The 21,708-nt window shown below is 31.3% G+C and overlaps 1 protein-coding gene across 1 annotated transcript; it reads right to left on the reverse strand.

Moving 5' to 3' along the window:
• Nucleotides 1-5,659: 5,659 nt before the first annotated feature.
• On the reverse strand, nucleotides 5,660-20,064 carry LOC129229805 (uncharacterized). The gene is made up of 4 exons (XM_054864182.1): nucleotides 19,943-20,064; nucleotides 17,019-17,138; nucleotides 9,498-9,590; nucleotides 5,660-6,956 (listed from the first exon to the last, which is right to left on the reverse strand). Exons 1-4 carry the CDS (start codon nucleotides 19,989-19,991, stop codon nucleotides 6,691-6,693), a joined length of 528 nt encoding a protein of 175 aa, XP_054720157.1. The 5' UTR covers nucleotides 19,992-20,064; the 3' UTR covers nucleotides 5,660-6,690.
• Between the last annotated feature and the right edge of the window lie 1,644 nt (nucleotides 20,065-21,708).

The raw sequence follows: 21,708 nt of genomic DNA on the forward strand, positions 1-21,708 counted from the left end.
AATTAATTTTTAAGCTGAAGAATTTCTTTTTGGACCTAATAGGTGTTTTTAAAGCTGAACTTAAAACTAGAGAGACATTAGACTATCATCTTTACATTCAAACTATTATGAAATTTTAATTACAGTAAATGTTCTCTCTCGAGCTCATTTCTCAGGTGATACCACAAACGTAATTGCTGAAAGGCAGTTTTACGTTACATATATTTTTCAATGACTACCTTTAGTTCTTCATTTAAAAAAAAAAATGTAAAAGTAAATAATTTAATATATGAATGAGCAAGCGAACGACATAAACGAGTGGTTCCCAAACGTTTTGAGCCCATGGCTCAATTTAGACTAACTGACACCCATTGCCCTCCCCCTTTCTTTTCATCCTTAAAAAAAACCATAAGTTTGCGCTAGTGAATATTGATATTTTTGCAAAAAAAAAAAATGCTTAATTTTAATTTGAACTAAAATGTATTTTTAAAGAAGTTATTTTATCCAATAACTCTTAAACTAAAAATAATAAATCCGTATTAATGAAGCAAAGAATAATATATGTGAATGTGTGCATGTATGTTCCTGACAAAAATTCACAGTTTACGTCGTATCTCGATCAAATTTGGCCGGAAGGTACTTTTGCATTCGGGGAAGGCTCGTAAGGGGATTTTCAAATGCTAAGAAGAAACCAAACCTCTCGAATTTTGATTTTTGGACCCGAAAATGGCTCTTTCTACTCGAAATTCTTTACCGATCGCCTCAGTTTCATTCGAAAGCCAGTGAAAAATTACGCCTTGGAAGATTTCCTTCAATAGGTTCGTGAACTCAAAAGTGGTTAAATTGACCAGGAAAACAGTTTAACATTTTTAAGAAGGGAAAATCAATTTTAAATGGGGTTGGTTCCGAAATTTTTTAAAAGTAGTTTTTTTCTGGAAGAGAGTACTTAAAAACAGAGGATTTAACCATTTTTTAAATAATTTGTAAAAGTTTAATATTTTTTAACAATTATTTAAATCGATGCGCAGATTGAAATTTATTCTTCAAGCTCCTGCACATGACATCACAAGTGATTAAATGCCATTCACTGATGCCATTAGCGCACAGCGCAAATTATTATAACCTGGCAATGCGGTTGATAGCAAAGCATAAAGATTTAATGCGACAATGGAGTAGCGCGCCTAAGTACATCACTTGTGACATCATAAACACCACGTCTTATTTCCAAAATCGGAATTTTTTGAAAAATTAAACAAAAAAATAACGGTTGGGAAAATAAAAAAATTTTCTGGCTACATTTTTTTTTTTTTTTTTTTTTTTTGGCTTATTCTATCAATTTCAGAGACTAAAAAGTAGTATTTTGAATTGAAGGAAATAGCCTCTTTGGAAATTTATCGCCTGCACAAGCGAATACAATAATCGCGAATAAAATCATTGAGAAGAAAGATCTGTTGCCATTTTTTCTTGCATATGAACAAATAAAATTCTTGCTTTTGCTTTGAGGCTTTTCCTGTAATCAGGGCCGGGATTCAAAAATTTTCCTCTTTGGTTATTTTTTCCTAGATTTATTAATCATCTTGTCCTGCTGATACTTCAAAGATTTCAGTAGTATTAATGGAAATTTTTATTATTCACTTTAATCTATTCTGAACTTTTAGATTTGCCGTTAACGATGTTTAAAAATGGTTGATGTGATACGAGTTTTAAGGGATTGACGTCGTTATTCTAATGGAGACTTTTAGAGAACTTAGAGAGGAATTTTTTATTGTTCCAATTCTGCTGAGGATTAAAAGAGATAATGTTATTGTTATTTTGAATTTTCTTTTTCTTATTCTGGAAGGGGTTTTGGGAACTATTTTCTCCAGATATTTCTAAAGCGATTGTTGATGTTATTCGAAATTGGAAAACCGTAACCTGCATTCTAATCCTAATAGAGGTTTCTAATAAAGAGTTCGAGAGACTATTATTTTCATTCTAATGGAATTTTTTGGAAGTCTTGCCTTCATTCTAATGACTCTTTTAGATATTTTTTTCTTATTCATTATAATTTTATGGTAGTGTTAACTTTATTCACGAAGTTTCTCATTTGAATAGTAATTTTTAGGGATTAATGCGAAAGGGGATTTTTAGGAACTGCCGTCTTTTATTCCGACGGGAAATTTTACATTGCTTTTTACGAAGCGATGAGTGATGAAGTACTTATTTAAGATTCAACCGAAATATGAGGAAGTAGCTCCAGAACTTTTTTTTTTTTTTTTTTTTTTTAATCTTGTGATTCCATGTCTGAACTCTGAACAATCGATTTTGCTTGTTCTTTCAATTTTGATATTTGCTGTCTTTTTATTATTACTATATTTTATCTTGTAAATATTCATGGCCTCCCATTGCCCCCTTGAGGAGCAAAATCACCCCTAGGTTGAGAACCCCTGACATAAACTATTTCAATTTCCTATGTGCACTTGACAAATTTATTTAATATCAAAAGGTGCATAATATTAACTATCAGAACTACTAGCACTGGACGTCAGTGGATTTCAATTGATACTTAAAACATCAATATCAAAAGCTTCATCCGTTCATAATAACAAAAAATTAATATTTGATAAACCACAAAATATAAGAATTTGAATATCAAACTTTGAAAATGACTTGCATTATTTTTTTTCCCTTGATCTTTAGAGCTATTTATTTTTTGATTAGAATCAAATATGTTAAAATATTGCTAGATAGTTGGCGCTGCAAACTGAAACTATTCCACCATTTCACTCTACCCCACATTTAGCTGAGAGTGTCTGAGCCAAAAATACACTCAAAGGATCTTCAACAGGTCACAGAATCATGCAGCATGGCAGCTTTTCTTTAATAATAGGGTCATTCCATACAGATTCAACGGATGAGTTCGCTCGACCATTTTTAATTTTTTTGAAACTCATATCCCAAAAAGATGCATATGAATGATGTTTAAAACCACTTTTATTTTTTCCCTAACCTTAACCCTTGATTTTTTAGGGGTCATCAAAAGTGATTTTTGCAGTCAAAAATGGGACTTTTAGACCTTTGCATTTAGGCCAAAATCTATTTGAATTACATTTATGGCAGTTAATTTTACGCTTTGATGTTAAAGTGCATAAGATGATAGTCTCACATGCTGAGTTACGTGGGTGTAACTTAATAATTAAAATAATGGCAACAGGTTAAAGTTCGAGGTCAAATGTAAAATTTTTGCTCATTTCAAAGGGTCATAACTCGTTTAGGGGACGGAAACGCAAAATGAAATATGGCAAAAACTAATCACTGGACTCACACTAATGAGAAAATACAGCTGTAATTGTGTGTTTGTTTACCCTTTACAAATTACAGCCCCTCAACGATCAGAAAATTGAGAAAAATGACATTTTTAGACCCCTGTAAACCAAAAGGGGATGGAATTAAAAACGAAATTTCTTGGCCAATTGAATATTCCATTCAAGTACTATACATTTTATATATATTGTTTTGTGTATTTGGTTTGTAAAAAAGATACAGGTCTTTGAAATTGAGCAATTTTGCTAGTTAATTTACGCACTAAAACAGAAATAAAAAGTGTGAAAACTTCATTGCACTTTCGTAAATGGCTTATATAATATATTATACTGAAAAAACATATTTTAAGTATTAAAAAAACTATTTTAATTTGATAACTTAGAAATATTTGGACACAAATGAGTAGTTCATACATGATTGACAGCTTAAGTAGTTAATTTATAGACTATCTACACACACAAATTTTCAATACATACAAACATACGCTCTGTACATTAACTTATGTAACTTGCCTAAACACGTGCAAAAGCATTATCTACATAGTTGAAAGGAAAAAAATGGTGAGTTTTTCATTTCTTGCTTCAGTGTAGTTTTAAGAAAATGAACTCACACAGTAGTACTATAGTTCTGGTGGTGACACAGCATGTGGCGTACTGAAATACTTTACTCAAATACACAACAAAAATAGAAAGAACTTTCTTAATTTATGTAATCACGAAACGGATGTCAACTTGAGAGCTGAATGGCATTTCTATGCAATATCACACGGTAGTGGACATTGTAACAGAATCGGAAGAACCGTAAAAAGAATTGATACTACTAAGACTAGCTTGCAAAGAACTACTAGATGTCACATTTTAATTCCTACAGAAATGTAGGTATACCTTCTGCATTTTTGCTACTAACCATTGCATGTATCCTTGTGAGCATTCAGTACATTAAACTAGCTGAAAAAATGCTGCAAGAAAGGTTTGACTCTGCAAATAAAATTCCCAATACAACATTTAATCACTGCTTTATGCCACCGTATTTAAATATTATTACTGTAAAATTATTGTCCCCTAGCAATAGGTATGAAGAATAGTGAGTTACTAAAAAGACTATCAAAGGAAAATGCCCATTATTGTCAAAAAAGTTATTACATAGCTTGTGTTGATCACTAAATTTAGAACCCCTGTCATTGTCTTGCTCCTAGTACATTTTTGAAGTATCAAATTATGAATGTGCCTTGGTAAAGCATTTTAAAAAGCCATATACTTGAGTCACCATTACAACTATAGGACTACTAAGTGAGTTCATTTTTTCAAAACTACACTCAAACAAGTTTGCATACGTTTAAGGCAATTTAGATATGTTAATGTACAGAGCATATAATTGTGTGTATTGAAAATTTGTGTGTGTAGATAGTCTATAAATTAACTACTTAAGCTGTCAATCAAGTATGAAATACTCATTCATGTCCAAATATTTCTAAGTTATGAAATTAAAATAGTTTTTTTTATACTTAAAATATGTTTTTTCAGTATAATATATTATATAGGCCATTTACGAAAGTGCAATGAAGTTTTCACACTTTTTATTTCTGTTTTAGTGCGTAAATTAACTAGCAAAATTGCTCAATTTCAAAGACCTGTATCTTTTTTACAAACCAAATACACAAAACAATATATATAAAATGTATAGTACTTGAATGGAATATTCAATTGGCCAAGAAATTTCATTTTTAATTCCATCCCCTTTTGGTTTACAGGGGTCTAAAAATGTCATTTTTCTCAATTTTCTGATCGTTGAGGGGCTGTAATTTGTAAAGGGTAAACAAACACACAATTACAGCTGTATTTTCTCATTAGTGTGACTCCAGTGATTAGTTTTTGCCATATTTCATTTTGCGTTTCCGTTCCCTAAGCGAGTTATGACCCTTTGAAATGAGCAAAAATTTTACATTTGACCTTGAACTTTAACCTGTTGCCATTATTTTAATTATTAAGTTACACCCACGTAACTCAGCATGTGAGACTATCATCTTATGCACTTTAACATCAAAGCGTAAAATTAACTGCCATAAATGTAATTCAAATAGATTTTGGCCTAAATGCAAAGGTCTAAAAGTCCCACTTTTGATGACCCCTAAAAAATCTAGGGTTAAGGTTAGGGAAAAAATAAAAGTGGTTTTAAACATCATTCATATGCATCTTTTTGGGATATGAGTTTCAAAAAAATTAAAAATGGTCGAGCGAACTCATCCGTTGAATCTGTATGGAATGACTCAATATTGATAACCATCACTGGCCATCCAATTTTGACATTATTTTATGCAATCACACATGCAGCTTTCATAGACAATTATTTTTATTGTAATTAATAAGAAAAAAACAAATACAAACAAAGTTACTTTTATTACTTCAAACCAAAATTACCGTAATTACAAAAAATACAAAGCAAAATGTTCAACAGTAACACCAAAATTTGCAAAAGAACAAAAAGGTTGATGAGGTTTCCAACCTTCTAATTTATAATAACTTACAAAAACTTTACGAAATATATTAATGAGAATACATTTTTTTAGATTGATTTCACAAGTCAAACAACCACAATTAATTAAATTAAGTAAGAAGATATTTCAAAAACTTTTTGAATAAATTTAAAAAACATAGCAGTGAAAATCAATTCTATGATTTACCACTTAAGATTAGTTATCAATTGTAAGTACCAGTATGTAAACCTGATTTATACAAAAAGTTAAAAAATTGGCCTTTATTAAACACACACAACATAAATTTTAAAAGTCATAGTCCATCAATAAAGGTATCAAAAATAAAGTTAATTTAACCATCTCGTCACCCTAAACCTTAAATGAGGCTGCTTCTACTTCAAGTAGAAATGTTTTATTTTAAAATAACCACAAAATTACTTTTTTTTTTCTTTTGGGCAGTGACATTATGTAATCCTGAACAACATGCCATGAGGTCTTAAAGTTTTTGCAAGAATCGTTCTTACATGACACCACAGATACCAATGTCTTACTGTTGACCTTCAGGGCTATTTGTTTCCAAAAAAAAAGAATTAATTATTTAAAATGCTTTTTTTTTTTTTTGAGGCACCTAAACATTTCCTCACTATTCACCTTTAATGCTATGCGTGAGCTTCTAAATTAACTTTAAACAAAATCAATTTCTTAAACATTTGAAAAAAAAAAAAAAAACATATATAAAGGATCTCCTACAGCATTTTTTTTAAACAAAAGAGAGATAGCTTTTGAAAATATAAATTATTTTGCACATGATTTAAAGAACAATTTTTTATTTCCATTAAATAATAGTACCATTAAATAATAGTAGTATAAATAGAAATAACAATTATTTACTTTCTTATTTTCTCATAATTTGGTGACGAGAGGGTTAACTACAGTTATGCAAGTTTTAAAGTAATATTACTTTCTTTTCTTAGTATTTTTTCAATCAGTTTTTTGTGATACTTTTTCCATCTATCAATGTTTCCTATATCAAAGCAGCCAATTTTATAAGTGGCAACTACTACTTTGTGCAGCCTTGCTTCAACCTGAACACAGCCATGAGCTTTTGTTGTACTAACACTCAAGTCATAGAAGTGTACACACAATTCTGCATATTCCTTCAACATTGGGGCTCCAAAGCAAATTGGGGGAGGATTACGAGCTACAGAACAGAACATAAAAGAATTATTGCATAATACATTTATCCCACAGGAAAGAAATATTAATTTTTGAAACAAAATGCACTTAAATAAATTGTCTGCTCATAAAATGTTACCAACAGCACTATAGTTGGAAAGGGGAAGCCATCCCCCAAAATATTTGTTTTATTGCAAATTTTATGTAAATTGGTTTCAAACCACATTTTTTCTTTAGTAAGCCCCCCCCCCTCCATTTTTTTAAACTACAATACAGGCTACTAAGATGTATAATTGAAATGTTTGATGCATAAAATTCATTTTATCGAAGCAAGCCAATTAGCCATTACTTTGCTTCATGGATTGAGCTGGAAACTTATAAACTAGATAATAAGACTAATGATTTTGTTTTGTTTATATTTTTCATTACTAAAACTTCCCTTAAAATTCAGCTGATAACCAACTGGTAGGAAGAGGGGAAGGAATTCATGGCACAGAGCGTGCCATTAAAATTTTTAGAGGGGGGGGGGGGTGATTTTAAATCGGTTTTGTCTCGTTTTGGAGGAGGGCCTCATTTATGGGGGGGGGGGGGGTACTCTAAAACATTAGAGGGGGATGGTGCATCATCACCCTTAGGATGTGAGCACCCCTATGTTTCGATGTCACAAGGAACTTTTTTTTTCAAATGCAAAATATTTAAGCTAATAAATGAAAAGATATCCAACAAAATCCGATCAGATCAGATCATAAATTTTTAAATGGCATAACAAGCCCAGGTGCATGTTACCTTTAACTCTGAGTAGTAGCACTAAATATCCATTAAAATCATAGAAAAATGTTAAAATTCACTATGGTCATCTGTAAAAGCAATGGGGTAGGGGGGAAAAAATTTAAATAATAACAATAGAGGATTAACCAAGCAACCAATGACACTACCTTAATAAAAAAAAAACCCATTAGAACTCAAAAAAAAAAAAAAGACAGATGAAAAAGATTATATTTGATGATTTAACTTCTTTAAATGCACAGTGGCCCACTGTACACTAACTAGCCCACTGTCAGTGGGCTAACAGACATGTATTCGAAATTCAACACTGGGATATTTATTACGAATGACAGCTGTAATGTGGGCAAACCAGTAAAAAGTTTTTCTAACTCATTGAAACAAAGTTGATGTGAATCAGTGTTTCTTTGTAGAAACTATTGATATTTGAGGTGTGCAAAAATGTACATTGCAAAAGGTTATACATTCAAGTAAAACGCATCTTCTGTGGTAACTAAATGACTTTTAGTATGACAAAAGCAAGCAAGAATTTTTACTTCCATCATAATGATGTACAGTGGATCCCCGATTTGACGTTCACTGTCGAACCAGTGGTAAAAAACGTTAAAAGCAGGAAAACATAAAATTGGCGCTGATTTAAAAATTTATGCATATTGTTTAAAAAGTGCTCATGCCCAATGCAGTAGTGGGGAAAATGTGTTATCTTTACTTGTTTTTGTTTTTAGATATAGAATTTCACTGATACCACAATCTGTACTAACAATTTTTTAAATTTGTTCCTTAGTTGACAAAGTCCAACTGTGATTTTTTGAAGACACTGGGCACAAAATTTGTCATCTAGTGCACTTTAGCTTGATTGCACAAGCTTGCTTGTTTGGTTTCCGGTGGAAAAAAATTGCTAATTTCCAACATTTTTTTATTATTATTACGGAATTCAAAAAAGTTCCATCTAGTTATCTCAAAAATTAATTTCTGCAGATAGTGCACATTACCTTCCCATGGCAGCATAGTATACGATAATTAAATATGATAATAGAAGATGCTCTCAAGCTCTTCCGATTGGAATAAGCCGTATTAACTAAAATTATACACCAGGACAAGGTGAAAAGTTCTCAGCCTGGCTCAGAAATGGCATTCCAAACAGCAAAAATGTATGTATCCTTTTACATTTGAAATTGACAATAAAATCAAGGTCTCACTGTATTAAGAATCAAATTTACAAACAAAAATGACCATACTTTTTGAAAAATCTCTTAAGTAAAAATTAAATTAAAAGCAGAAATACTAACAAAATGCCTAAAAAGTTTTAGGATCTAAACAATTCCAATTGAAAAATCAGCCCCGTTAGGACACAGATAACAAAAAAAAAAAAAAAAAAAAAAAAAAAAAAAAAAAAAAAACAAGGGTTTTTAAACTTTTATGCATCAAAAGAGCTTTTTAAGGGACTATAGATAGCTTACAACTGCATTTTAAGCGATTAAATTTAAAAAAATTTGTTCCAGATTCCCCTTCCTCTTTTTTGCTAGAATTTTACACTAGTGACTCCATCCCACCTCTCCGACAATGATCCCCTCCAAAATCAGGAGTTGGGTCTGCCTTTTAAAAATCTGTAAAATTTAGAGGTTACAATTAAAAAAAACCTTTTGAGCTTTTAGATTTTTGGTAGTAATTATAAATGGATCACAAACTGTTGGAGATAAACTTTTGAAACAGTTATCGGTACAAATAACTACTTAAAAAATTAAAAGTGCCTTAAAATTTAAAAATTACTTCATTGCATTACCAGATATAGTCTCATTGTAGATTACAAGGTTATCAATAGTCATTGTGAAAGAAATACCATACTCTTTTGGCAAGTACGTCAAATTCACACATCCTGTAAAAAGAAAGGAAGTCATTTATGTTGGAAGACTTTTAATATAAAAATAATCAAGAAATAACTCAAAACTTGGATTCAAAATGTATTAAATTTTGTTGAATAAGCGTCAACTGTATCCTTACATATTTTACATTTTGTTATTTTGGCATGCAAAGTTTCGAAAAAAAAACAGCAAACTATAGTTGAGGCAAATCTAACCTGGCAGCATTATTAATGCTATGCAGACTGGAATCAGAGCATTACAAAGCTGAAAGTTTAAGTTTATCCAAACCCAACTATAGTTTTATCAGAACTAATACTTCCATATTATCATAGTCTCATCGTACAAATTTTTTTTTTTTGTGGGTGTGTGTATGCGTGATCCCATTGAAAATGGTAAGCTGGTACAAACTATCCAGACATTTTAATCAAGAATTGCATTAGAGAAACAAAATTTAAGAGTTATTTTAGGGGAAATAAAAATGGTTACATTTTTTGTGCTTGGTAAATCAGACAGAAAAAAAAAGAAATCTAGTTTTTTCAGGGATAGTACATAGTCTCTTCATTTAAATAGGGTAAAGGGGTCAAATTTTGTCCCCCTAATCTTTTTAGCCTTTTCATAGTGTATGTCACAGTCAATTAATCCAAAAAAAATATATATATATATATAAAATAATAATAAAAGTGAAAAATATTGAAAAGACCACACCAAGAGCCCATAGATGCGCATCGCAGCAAAACTAAAAAGCCAAGTAAATATAAAATTAAGCAAACAGAATTACAAATATTAAACAAAATATAAATAACAAATGATGATAAAAAGGAAAAATGCAAACAGCTATTAAGTAGGAATAGAAAAAGAGTGAATCCAGAGCTCATCAGCCGTGGAGGATTCATTAATTATGGTCAAAAGACCAAAATTTTAACTATAAACTAGAAGAGAATGCTTAAGCTCTAGTACATGTAATATAGAGTAACAATGGGCAAACGCACCACTTGTTAAGCTAAAAACAATAAACTAGAGCTCAAACCTAAAACTAAAAGCAGGGGGTTTCGCCTCGACTAATTAGGAAAACAAGTTCCGATAATTAGCCTTCCACGGGACAGTACCTGCCAATAACAAAATTGTCTTACCTTGAAATCCAAGTAAACATATCCAGTCCGTTGTTCAGCATGATAAAAAAGCCTATCCATTCGTCAACAAAACATTAAAAATATAAAAACCATGTCCAAAAAACAGTCCAAAGACGTACCAGGTCACCTGTTTCGCACGTGTAAAAATTTTATCCACTACGGTGATTCATAAAAAAATGGTTTGTCACGGTTGTATCATACATTTACACAGTTAAACAGTTTCAAAAGAAGCGAAATGTTCATCGAAGGCTATACTTAAGCAGATGTTTTCAACTAGATTTTTAGGGAAGTTATTATGAAAAAGTAAGTTTTTGAGTACTGAAATTTCTTGCTTAAATGCAGAAATGGTGTTGCAAATTCTTTTAATTCTGATAGCTTGCGAAACAATAATACCAATAAAAACCTTTTTACTAAGGCAGGAGGAGAAATCTTGTAAACTGTTAACTGCGAAATTGAATTCACGTCTTTTATCATAGATTGTAGTGGAACAATTTGAGTCAATTTGTATGTTGATATCCAAGAAATTAAAGCTATTATGATTAGAATTGGTCTTTTTGAGCGTTAATGAACTATGATAAATAGTTTTACTGAGTTCAGAAAAATTAGGAAAATTTATACACAAAAGGTCATCAATGTATCTACAACAAAGAGGTGTAGAGGAAGGATTGTCAATTAAATATTTTCGTTCATAATATAAAAGAAAAAGGTTGGCTAATGTAGAGCTAAAATTAGCTCCCATTGCTATGCCATTAATTTGAAGAAAACATGAATTACCATTTTTGAAAAAATTATTGAAAATACAAAATTTAAAAAGACCAAGAAAAAACATATCATTAAAATCAAGGGAATCCTTGACTGAATTAAAAAGTTCTGAAACAGAGGAAAAAAGTTCAACGAGTGGGATATTGGAGAAGAGGTTTTCAAAATCAAAAGTTTCTAAGTGGTTTATATCAAGCATATTAAGTAAATTGATGACTTCAACACTATTATTAACAATCCAGAACCAATTCATTTGTTGAAGTTTAAGTTGTTCAAGAATTTTTTTGAGAAATTGTTCAAGCTTTACACTCAGATTTTTTCCAATGGTGTTGGTGGCAGAGCAAATAAATCGAAATCCAACAGGTGTTTTATGAAATTTTGGAATTGCATATAAGTAAGGTAAGTTAACAGAATCAGGACGTGGCAATTTAAAAAGTTTGTAAGCAGCAGCAAATTTTTTGATGATGGAGGATTCATTAAGTTTGGAGGAAACATAAGTGGTGGTTTTTTCGAGTTCATTTTTCAAAATATGAGCATATAATTTTTTGCAGCAGATAGAGTAATTAGAACTTGCTTTATCAACAACTGTAAAGACAAAAGCTTTTTTAAAATTATTGATGGCATTATTTTCATCAGCAGAAAGATGGAAGTATGAAGATTCAGTGTTAGCAATATCACGTAAGCGTGATTTCAGTTCAATTAAAAAGTGGTGTCTATATTCAAGAAATGCATTGAGTGGAACATTAAAACAATAGGAGATTTTTCTTAAAAAATATTCAAGTTCAAATGTAAGCTTATTAAAAGCTTTTAGGAAATTAATACGAAAATTAGGCCGATATTTAGTACCCAAACTAAAAAGTTTGATGAGTTTTTTGTTTTGTAAAAAATTCAAATCACCGGTCAGAATATGACCAAAATCAGAGTTGAAGAAGATGGAATTAGAGAAATTAGCACAATTACAATCAAAATTCAAATATTTTTCAAAATTTTTTGCAACTTCTTGATAGTTTAGAATATTTTTTGAGAAAGGAGGATTGAATTTGTAGCTGAAGACAATTTGTAGATCCTTGATGGGAAAAAAATCCAAAAGTTTACTGTGTAGTTTAGAAAAGTTTAAATAGTCGAATGATTTTTGTAGAAAACTAAAGGTGCAGTAGTAAGTTTGATGTTGTTGCGTATAACCAACTTTGTAGATCAGAAGATCATAACAAAGAAATTCAAAGTGTGAATTTTTAAAAAGGTAGTTCGGAAGGAAATTTTTAAATTTTTTTAGAAATTTTTGTTTAAGACCAAAAAGAAATTTCCTAACATATTCAGTGTCATAAGAATGACAAAAAGAATTTTCAAGCTTATTAAGAATTTCAAAGGGCGAAAAAATGCAGAAACGAGGAGGGGATTTTCCTGATCCTCTATTAAAACGAGAAGTACTTGTATTATTTCCAAATCTAAACAAAGAATAAATACAAAGATTTTTAGAAGAGTTATGGTATGCTGTATATAATTTATTATCAAGGGAGGAATTTAACCCATAGGGGAAAATAGATTTGAATCGCAGAATAAAATGAGATTCCAGTGAAAGTCTCTTTGGAAAAGAGACTTTCACTGGAAAAGTCTCTTTGGAAATAGGTTATACGCAACAACATCAAACTTACTACTGCACCTTTAGTTTTTTACAAAAATCATTCGACTATTTAAACTTTTCTAAACTACACAGTAAACTTTTGGATTTTTTTCCCATCAAGGATCTACAAATTGTCTTCAGCTACAAATTCAATCCTCCTTTCTCAAAAAAATATTCTAAACTATCAAGAAGTTGCAAAAAATTTTGATAAATATTTGAATTTTGATTGTAATTGTGCTAATTTCTCTAATTCCATCTTCTTCAACTCTGATTTTGGTCATATTCTGACCGGTGATTTGAATTTTTTACAAAACAAAAAACTCATTAAACTTTTTAGTTTGGGTACTAAATATCGGCCTAATTTTCGTATTAATTTCCTAAAAGCTTTTAATAAGCTTACATTTGAACTTGAATATTTTTTAAGAAAAATCTCCTATTGTTTTAATGTTCCACTCAATGCATTTCTTGAATATAGACACCACTTTTTAATTGAACTGAAATCACGCTTACGTGATATTGCTAACACTGAATCTTCATACTTCCATCTTTCTGCTGATGAAAATAATGCCATCAATAATTTTAAAAAAGCTTTTGTCTTTACAGTTGTTGATAAAGCAAGTTCTAATTACTCTATCTGCTGCAAAAAATTATATGCTCATATTTTGAAAAATGAACTCGAAAAAACCACCACTTATGTTTCCTCCAAACTTAATGAATCCTCCATCATCAAAAAATTTGCTGCTGCTTACAAACTTTTTAAATTGCCACGTCCTGATTCTGTTAACTTACCTTACTTATATGCAATTCCAAAATTTCATAAAACACCTGTTGGATTTCGATTTATTTGCTCTGCCACCAACACCATTGGAAAAAATCTGAGTGTAAAGCTTGAACAATTTCTCAAAAAAATTCTTGAACAACTTAAACTTCAACAAATGAATTGGTTCTGGATTGTTAATAATAGTGTTGAAGTCATCAATTTACTTAATATGCTTGATATAAACCACTTAGAAACTTTTGATTTTGAAAACCTCTTCACCAATATCCCACTCGTTGAACTTTTTTCCTCTGTTTCAGAACTTTTTAATTCAGTCAAGGATTCCCTTGATTTTAATGAATTGTTTTTTCTTGGTGTTTTTAAATTTTGTATTTTCAATAATTTTTTCAAAAATGGTAATTCATGTTTTCTTCAAATTAATGGCATAGCAATGGGAGCTAATTTTAGCTCTACATTAGCCAACCTTTTTCTTTTATATTATGAATGAAAATATTTAATTGACAATCCTTCCTCTACACCTCTTTGTTGTAGATACATTGATGACCTTTTGTGTATAAATTTTCCTAATTTTTCTGAACTCAGTAAAACTATTTATCATAGTTCATTAACGCTCAAAAAGACCAATTCTAATCATAATAGCTTTAATTTCTTGGATATCAACATACAAATTGACTCAAATTGTTCCACTACAATCTATGATAAAAGACGTGAATTCAATTTCGCAGTTAACAGTTTACAAGATTTCTCCTCCTGCCTTAGTAAAAAGGTTTTTATTGGCATTATTGTTTCACAAGCTATCAGAATTAAAAGAATTTGCAACACCATTTCTGCATTTAAGCAAGAAATTTCAGTACTCAAAAACTTACTTTTTCATAATAACTTCCCTAAAAATCTAGTTGAAAACATCTGCTTAAGTATAGCCTTCGATGAACATTTCGCTTCTTTTGAAACTGTTTAACTGTGTAAATATATGATACAACCGTGACAAACCATTTTTTTATGAATCACCGTAGTGGATAAAATTTTTACACGTGCGAAACAGGTGACCTGGTACGTCTTTGGACTGTTTTTTGGACATGGTTTTTATATTTTTAATGTTTTGTTGATGAATGGATAGGCTTTTTTATCATGCTGAACAACGGACTGGATATGTTTACTTGGATTTCAAGATAAGACAATTTTGTTATTGGCAGGTACTGTCCCGTGGAAGGCTAATTATCGGAACTTGTTTTCCTAATTAGTCGAGGCGAAACCCCCTGCTTTTAGTTTTAGGTTTGAGCTCTAGTTTATTGTTTTTAGCTTAACAAGTGGTGCGTTTGCCCATTGTTACTCTATATTACATGTACTGGAGCTTAAGCATTCTCTTCTAGTTTATAGTTAAAATTTTGGTCTTTTGACCATAATTAATGAATCCTCCACGGCTGATGAGCTCTGGATTCACTCTTTTTCTATTCCTACTTAATAGCTGTTTGCATTTTTCCTTTTTATCATCATTTGTTATTTATATTTTGTTTAATATTTGTAATTCTGTTTGCTTAATTTTATATATATATATATATATATATATATATATATATATATATATCAACCCCTTAGGTTGGCATGTTATTTACATACATTGCATACATTAGGTGGTGGTGTTACATATATATATATATATATGTAACACCACCACCTAAGCCTAGATGTAGTTTTTAAGCTTAAATATATGAAACACATTTTTTTTTCCATTTAAAAAATAAAAAATAAAACTTTAAAAAAAAATACACTTTTACATAATTGATCCAGTTAAGGATTAAAATCAAATGTCTAAAGCCTGAGAGTTTAAATGTTAAACGTTATTTTCTACAAGTTACTAGCAGTACCTGCACGGCGATGCCCATGCTAAGAATTAAAAAAAAGTCCCTTGAATTAAAAAATCCGCCCCCCCCCCTCCCTCCTTCTGATGTGAAATGTTAATTTTTCTTCTACTAAAATGCATCCACACCTATTCAAAAAACTCAATAAAGTCTCTTTGGAATTTAAAATTATTTGCCAAAACACATAAAAAGATCAACAGTAGCTTTAAAACTCAAAATAATCCTTCAACTGTATAGTTCATCACTCAACGCGCCAGGCAACCAGGCTACCGTAACCCTGCCCTTTTCAAGTGAAGTAGTTTTTTTCTGCAATTTAAAATGTTTTGCGATATAAACAATACTATAATAAAGACGTTATAAGAACAAACACAATTGAATAATATGACAAATCAAATTATTTACTTAGATAAGTAGCTATCTGCAACTATAAGAACAAAAACAAACGTTGAAGAAAAAAGGAAGACAAAACCCAATACAAAAATCCTACAAAATCAAATTATGTACTTGAATATTGAAAAAAAAAAGCCTTCAAAAATCAGTTCGCTCACCCCGACAGCGAAGCTGACCATGCGTCTGAGCCGTGCGTCATGGTTCCTTACAGCTATCGACAGTGTGGGCCAGTGCCTTCTCGATGATATGGGCGCCCATTTGGAAAATTGTAAGGGGGGAGGGCTCAGATATTTCCCCCATGGTTTAGCAGGATATATTTCCCCATGGAAATCGATTTCAGTACAGATTAGAGTTATTCAAATTTGACAATTTCAATGACTTATTCATTAATGGCTGGCGAAGAAATTTTTTTACATTTTTGAAAGAAAAAAGTTCTAAAAGCAAGGAAGTTCAAATTTCTATGAGGGGGCTTGAGCCCCCACTTGCCCCCCAATATGGCCGCAAATGCTCAATGAGTTAACTTTCCCCGCCATCTATTAGGAATTAATAGAACTAAACAATTAAACATTTAATTTGCAATTAAAAATATTTCGGTCAATCTGATTTTTTAAAAAATAGCCTATAGCCTTCCTCAATAAATGGACTATTCAACACAAAAAGAATTTTTCAATTCGAACGAGTAGTTTCTGAGATTAATGTGTTCAAACAAACTAACTCTTCAGTTTTATATTATTAGTATAGATAACTGGCCTACAAAAATAAAATAAACATTTTTAGATTATTTTCTTCTCAAAAAAGGGAGGAGGAGAGAAACGAAAAAATTATATAATAAAAATAAAGAAAAACTGAGATATAAATTTAAAATTTTTGAAGATAATTTTGAAGGCATAAAGAAAGAAACAAACCTGTATCATTAAGTCCAACTCTTGGAACTTCTAAGTGTGCACAACACCCACAGTTATAATCTTTACAAACACATCCATAACTTGTAAAGTCTTGTTCAACCGAAGCAACATTTGATTGAACTATGTTAAAAGAATAAAAAAGTAATATTTAATCTTTCATGTTTGATTACATTTAAATGTTTGTTCATACAAGATTTATTTGCATTTCTTTGTCTGCCTACATTAAAGAAATGATTAAATTAAGCACTTAATGCACTTCACTAATAAAAATGCTGACATTGAAGGTTTTCTTTGCCAACACATTTCTGAGCATAAATGTCCCTGACTTTTACAGGTCTCCCATGGGGTTGGCACATATACTAGAAATTTGAAGCGAATACTATAAATATGAAAAAAAGTATTGCTCTTATTAAACTTAATTTTAAAAGTGAAAATTTTATAAAATAATTAAATCTTATTAAACTCAATTGAATTTTCAACATCAGAATAACCTTTCTCGTTTTTTTTCAACAGTGCTTAGTACATGGATGCCAACCTAAGGGGTTGATATAAAGGGTATTCCTCTGTATTTTTTTGGAAGGGGGTCTTCCAATTTGGGAGTCTTTAGAATTTGAGGGGGTTCACTCTTGCCCTTAGGGAGGTGGACACCCCTGCTTAGAAGAAACAAGTTTTAAAGCATTATTCCCAATCAAATGTCAGTTTTTGTCCAAGAATTATTTCTATTTGTTTAAATTATCAAATTAACATAATGGAATATCTAATGAACTTTCTGATTTAGGTCTCAATTGTATTCTATACAAAATAATAATATTTTTAAGTATTTTAAAACCTAGTATTTTTTAGTTTTTGCCACTGTCAATACCAAATTGCAGGAAAAATACCCAACCCTAGTTTCCCTATGGCTTCAGCATTGTAAAAAACTAACTGACAAAAAGATAGCAGTAGAAGTTCTTCTCTGGTTCAATTCGATATTCAGAAATGATGCATAGAATTTCTTTGCTTTCTTAAAAGTAAATATTAGCAAAGTAAAGTAAAAGTAAAAAATATTACTTTCTTGAAGAAGAATTTGAAACACATTTCATATAGATATCAGTGCCTTTCTTTTCTAATTGGCAAAATTTTGATTCTAACAAACATAGTCAACAGCAGGAATTCCCCCCTCCCCCCCCCCAAAAAAGTAAAAAATATCTCGCAAAACAACCCCCCCCCCCTCCCTAAAATTTTCAATGGGCAGTCTGTGCCATGATCCCCCCTTGGTGGACCTCCCTGGTCAACAGAATAATGTATAAGCACCAAGTATTGAGCACATTTCCCACAGGCATTTTTAGGAGGGCACTGAGCCTTGCCTCCTATTTTGCATCTTTTAATGGGCTCCCCTTTGCCCTTTTGAAGCTTACAAACACTTAATCCCAAAAGCAAATCTTATGGGAAATATAAAAATCAAGCAAGCCTGAACCTGAAATTTAACTCTGTTGTCCACTATAACTGGTTCTCAACCTTTTCACTAACTGAGGACCACTGGGTACCATTCCAAATCCTAAATGGATTGCAGACAATAGCAGTAATATTTTCACAACCTTTATATTAGGTGAAATGAGATAAATCCAAAAGTTTTCTTTAATCAGTTTAATTACAACTATAACTCGAGTTATCACAAAAAAAAAGGAGGTTGATCACAAAAAAAAAAAGGTCACACACTTAGACGGTCGGACATTTTTCAAAAGTAGTCAAAATAAACTCAGCACATCTCATTTTTATAAGCTGTTTTGGAACCACATGAAAATTGCTTGTGGAATGCCAGTGGTCTACGGACCACACATTGAGAATCAGTGTTCAAGAATGGTGTGAGAAGATTGCACCTTTTCTGCTACAGAATATCTAAATCTTAAGGAGATTTTTACATTTAGAATATGAGACCAGACTTTAAAGGCTCAATATGTAGGAATAGCTTGGAGCAAAGGAGAGTCAGAAAGGACATGATTCAGTTGTTTAAAATTATAAAAATGAAAGACCTTAATTGGTTAACTTTTAGCATGGAAAGCAGGAAAAGGGGTATTTTAAGCTGTTCAAATCTCAGGATAACTTGGAAATTAGGAAAAGTTTCCTACTTCAGTCAAGCTGTGGGCACTTGGAACAGCTTACCAAAAGTGGCGGTAATGAGCAAGGGGGTAGATAGCTTAAGGAGGGTCATTGACCATCATTGGGGGCTAATAAATTGACGAGTCTGTTGCCGGTCATCACATTTGTATTTGTAAAATTTTATAGCCCATTTTCATTGACTTGAAGAGCACTTGGTCTGGAAGCATCCTGCCCTTTTTTTTTCATCTGGGGGAAACTGCATACTTTTTGCCCCCATGGAAAAGTTTGAATTGACAGGTTTGGTTTTGCTAATATTTGATAAATTCCTAAACTGACAATACAAAGCTTGCAGAAGCAAAATTGGCTGTTATTTTTTCAATTGTTAATCTAATGAAAATTCACGTATTTAAAAAGTGTGGAAAGTTAGAGATGTAAGCTAATCGGTCAATCGATAATAAAAACTCAATTCAAACGTGGACCTTTGCAGATTGAATAGCAGAATTGTCGTACTGGGTTCGGGAGTTCACAACTTGAACCAATGATATTGAACTTTTTCATAACTGAATCTCAATACCAGTCTTTTTTCAAAAGTGCAATTTCAAAACTTTCTCGTTGATCTTCACGTTTTCATCCGAAAATTTTACACCAGCTCAAACAGCAATACTGATTTTTAAATATTTAATCTTTGGACGAAAAACATTTTTTGAAAAAAATAAATGAATGCAAATGGTATATAAATCATGCATCAAGAAAAGGTACGTAAGTCGAGATTTTAACTTTTGCAGGAGCAAATGCTAAAACAATAAAAAAAATTGCAAATAATACATTTGTGACACTTTGCATACCCCAATAGTAAGGTGCTAATAATAATGACAGTAAATACACTTCTTTCATTTTGACGCACGTTATTCTCTTGACACGTTTTTTCGTCTTGTGATTTTGCAGAAAAAGTAAACAAACGAAACGATCCTCCTCACCTTCCCCCGCGGGAATGGGATACTTTCACGTGACGTCACAGCAGCTTTGTTGTCCATAAGACACGTGACTTTAGCATAGGACACGTGATCTATGCAGCTTTTGCTGCTTTGTTTTGGAAGCCATTGCTGACCACCCAGCTTCAGCTACTTGTCATCACCAGTGAAAAATTGGGTAAAACTAGCATTTTATTAGTCTCGCCGTAATATTTAAAAGATTTTAGATCAATAGAAATACATGATCATTCTGAAAACTTCAGCAAAATTTTTTCGATGCATACGAAATGAATATGATTTGCAAAACTAATGAAAGGCTTGGAAGTTTGTAAAGAAAAGTTTGTTTTGAACCAGCATGTAAGTGAACTACGAACGGAAATAATGAAAAGTTATTCTTCCTGAGATTTTGCACCGTATTTTTTTTTTTTTAAATACATTACAGAAGAATCATGAGATGATATTAAGTGTTTAATTAAGCAAACATCCTTATAAAATAAAAAAGAACTGCCATGTGATCACAAATAAATAGTTGATTTTTTGTTCCTAACCAATATAATGTTTTTTTAGAGTTCTAAATCGATATACAAAAGTAAATAGTGCATGAGGTTTCTTATTTACTCTATGTACAGTGTCTTTTTTATTGACGATATTCTAAGCATTAAGGTGTAAGAATTTTGATTTTATGATGAAATGGATAACTAATAAACAAGTTGCCTATTTTTCTCTGCTGGTTTTGTTTTTCAAAGTCAACCACTTTTTCTGTTCTGTAACTAGTTTGTAATGGATGACGTTAGGCAGTCACGTTACAGTGACATTTGGTGATTATCCATCCCTCGGAAAAGCAGAAATGTTTCTTTTATGACCATACAAAACAACTGAAACAAACTTCACCCCTCCCCCACTGAAATGCAGCGACATCCCTTCCAAATTTTTTCTGGCTACGCCAATGTTACAAGGACTTTATTTCTTGATAGCTGAAAAATTCAAATTGCAGTGAATGATGCTAGCAGATCATTATCATTATTCCGCAAACTGTTTTTTGCTAAGCAATTTTCAATCTGTTGCGGAGAACCCTCAGTTTTTTTGAATTTAATGTGGCTTATGTTTAGGCGAGCCAGATTTTTGTACTGTTCAACCGAAACATCGAAAAACTCCCCTCCCCCCTCTTCAGCATAGCAAGTATTCAAAAGGGTAGGGATTTGTTCATGAACAAACGAGTCAAAAAGAATGAATTCTTAAAATAAACAGATCCGTTCGTTCACTAAAAAGTGAACAACCATTCCTTTGAATGGTGAACATTTGGAAAATTTTACTGATGCATTTGTGATAAAATCGCATTTTAATCGCGAAAATACATTCATCTTTAATTTTTTAACGGGTAATCAATTTCAAATTTCCTTTTTCTCAATACAGTACAATATCTTCTTTTCGAACCTTTTTACTTTCTGCGTTATTCATCATTTTTCTTTAACCATTGCAGTTAATTTGCTATTTTCCAATGTAGTATTCATTAGTAATGTTTTGTGTAACTGGTTTGGGCTACTAACAAAATGTTTGGACATTCCAATTCTTGTCCCATGCACTTGCTAAAATCCTTCTCACACTTTCTGTCACCAAAGTTATTTCTAAAAATACTTTTT

The sequence above is a fragment of the Uloborus diversus genome, chromosome 9, assembly GCF_026930045.1.
Source record: "Uloborus diversus isolate 005 chromosome 9, Udiv.v.3.1, whole genome shotgun sequence".
Taxonomy (NCBI): domain Eukaryota; kingdom Metazoa; phylum Arthropoda; class Arachnida; order Araneae; family Uloboridae; genus Uloborus; species Uloborus diversus.

What these genes read in the sequence shown, in the direction of transcription:
- LOC129229805 (XM_054864182.1), bottom strand. Translation starts at nt 19,991, where the DNA reads ATGAAAGAAGTGTATTTACTGTCATTATTATTAGCACCTTACTATTGG. An exon ending in ATTAGCACCTTACTATTGGG is followed by an intron (nt 17,139 to 19,942) that starts GTATGCAAAGTG and finishes CTTTTAACATAG; the next exon opens with TTCAATCAAATGTTGCTTCG. An exon ending in CTACAATGAGACTATATCTG is followed by an intron (nt 6,957 to 9,497) that starts GTAATGCAATGA and finishes TCTGTTCTGTAG; the next exon opens with CTCGTAATCCTCCCCCAATT.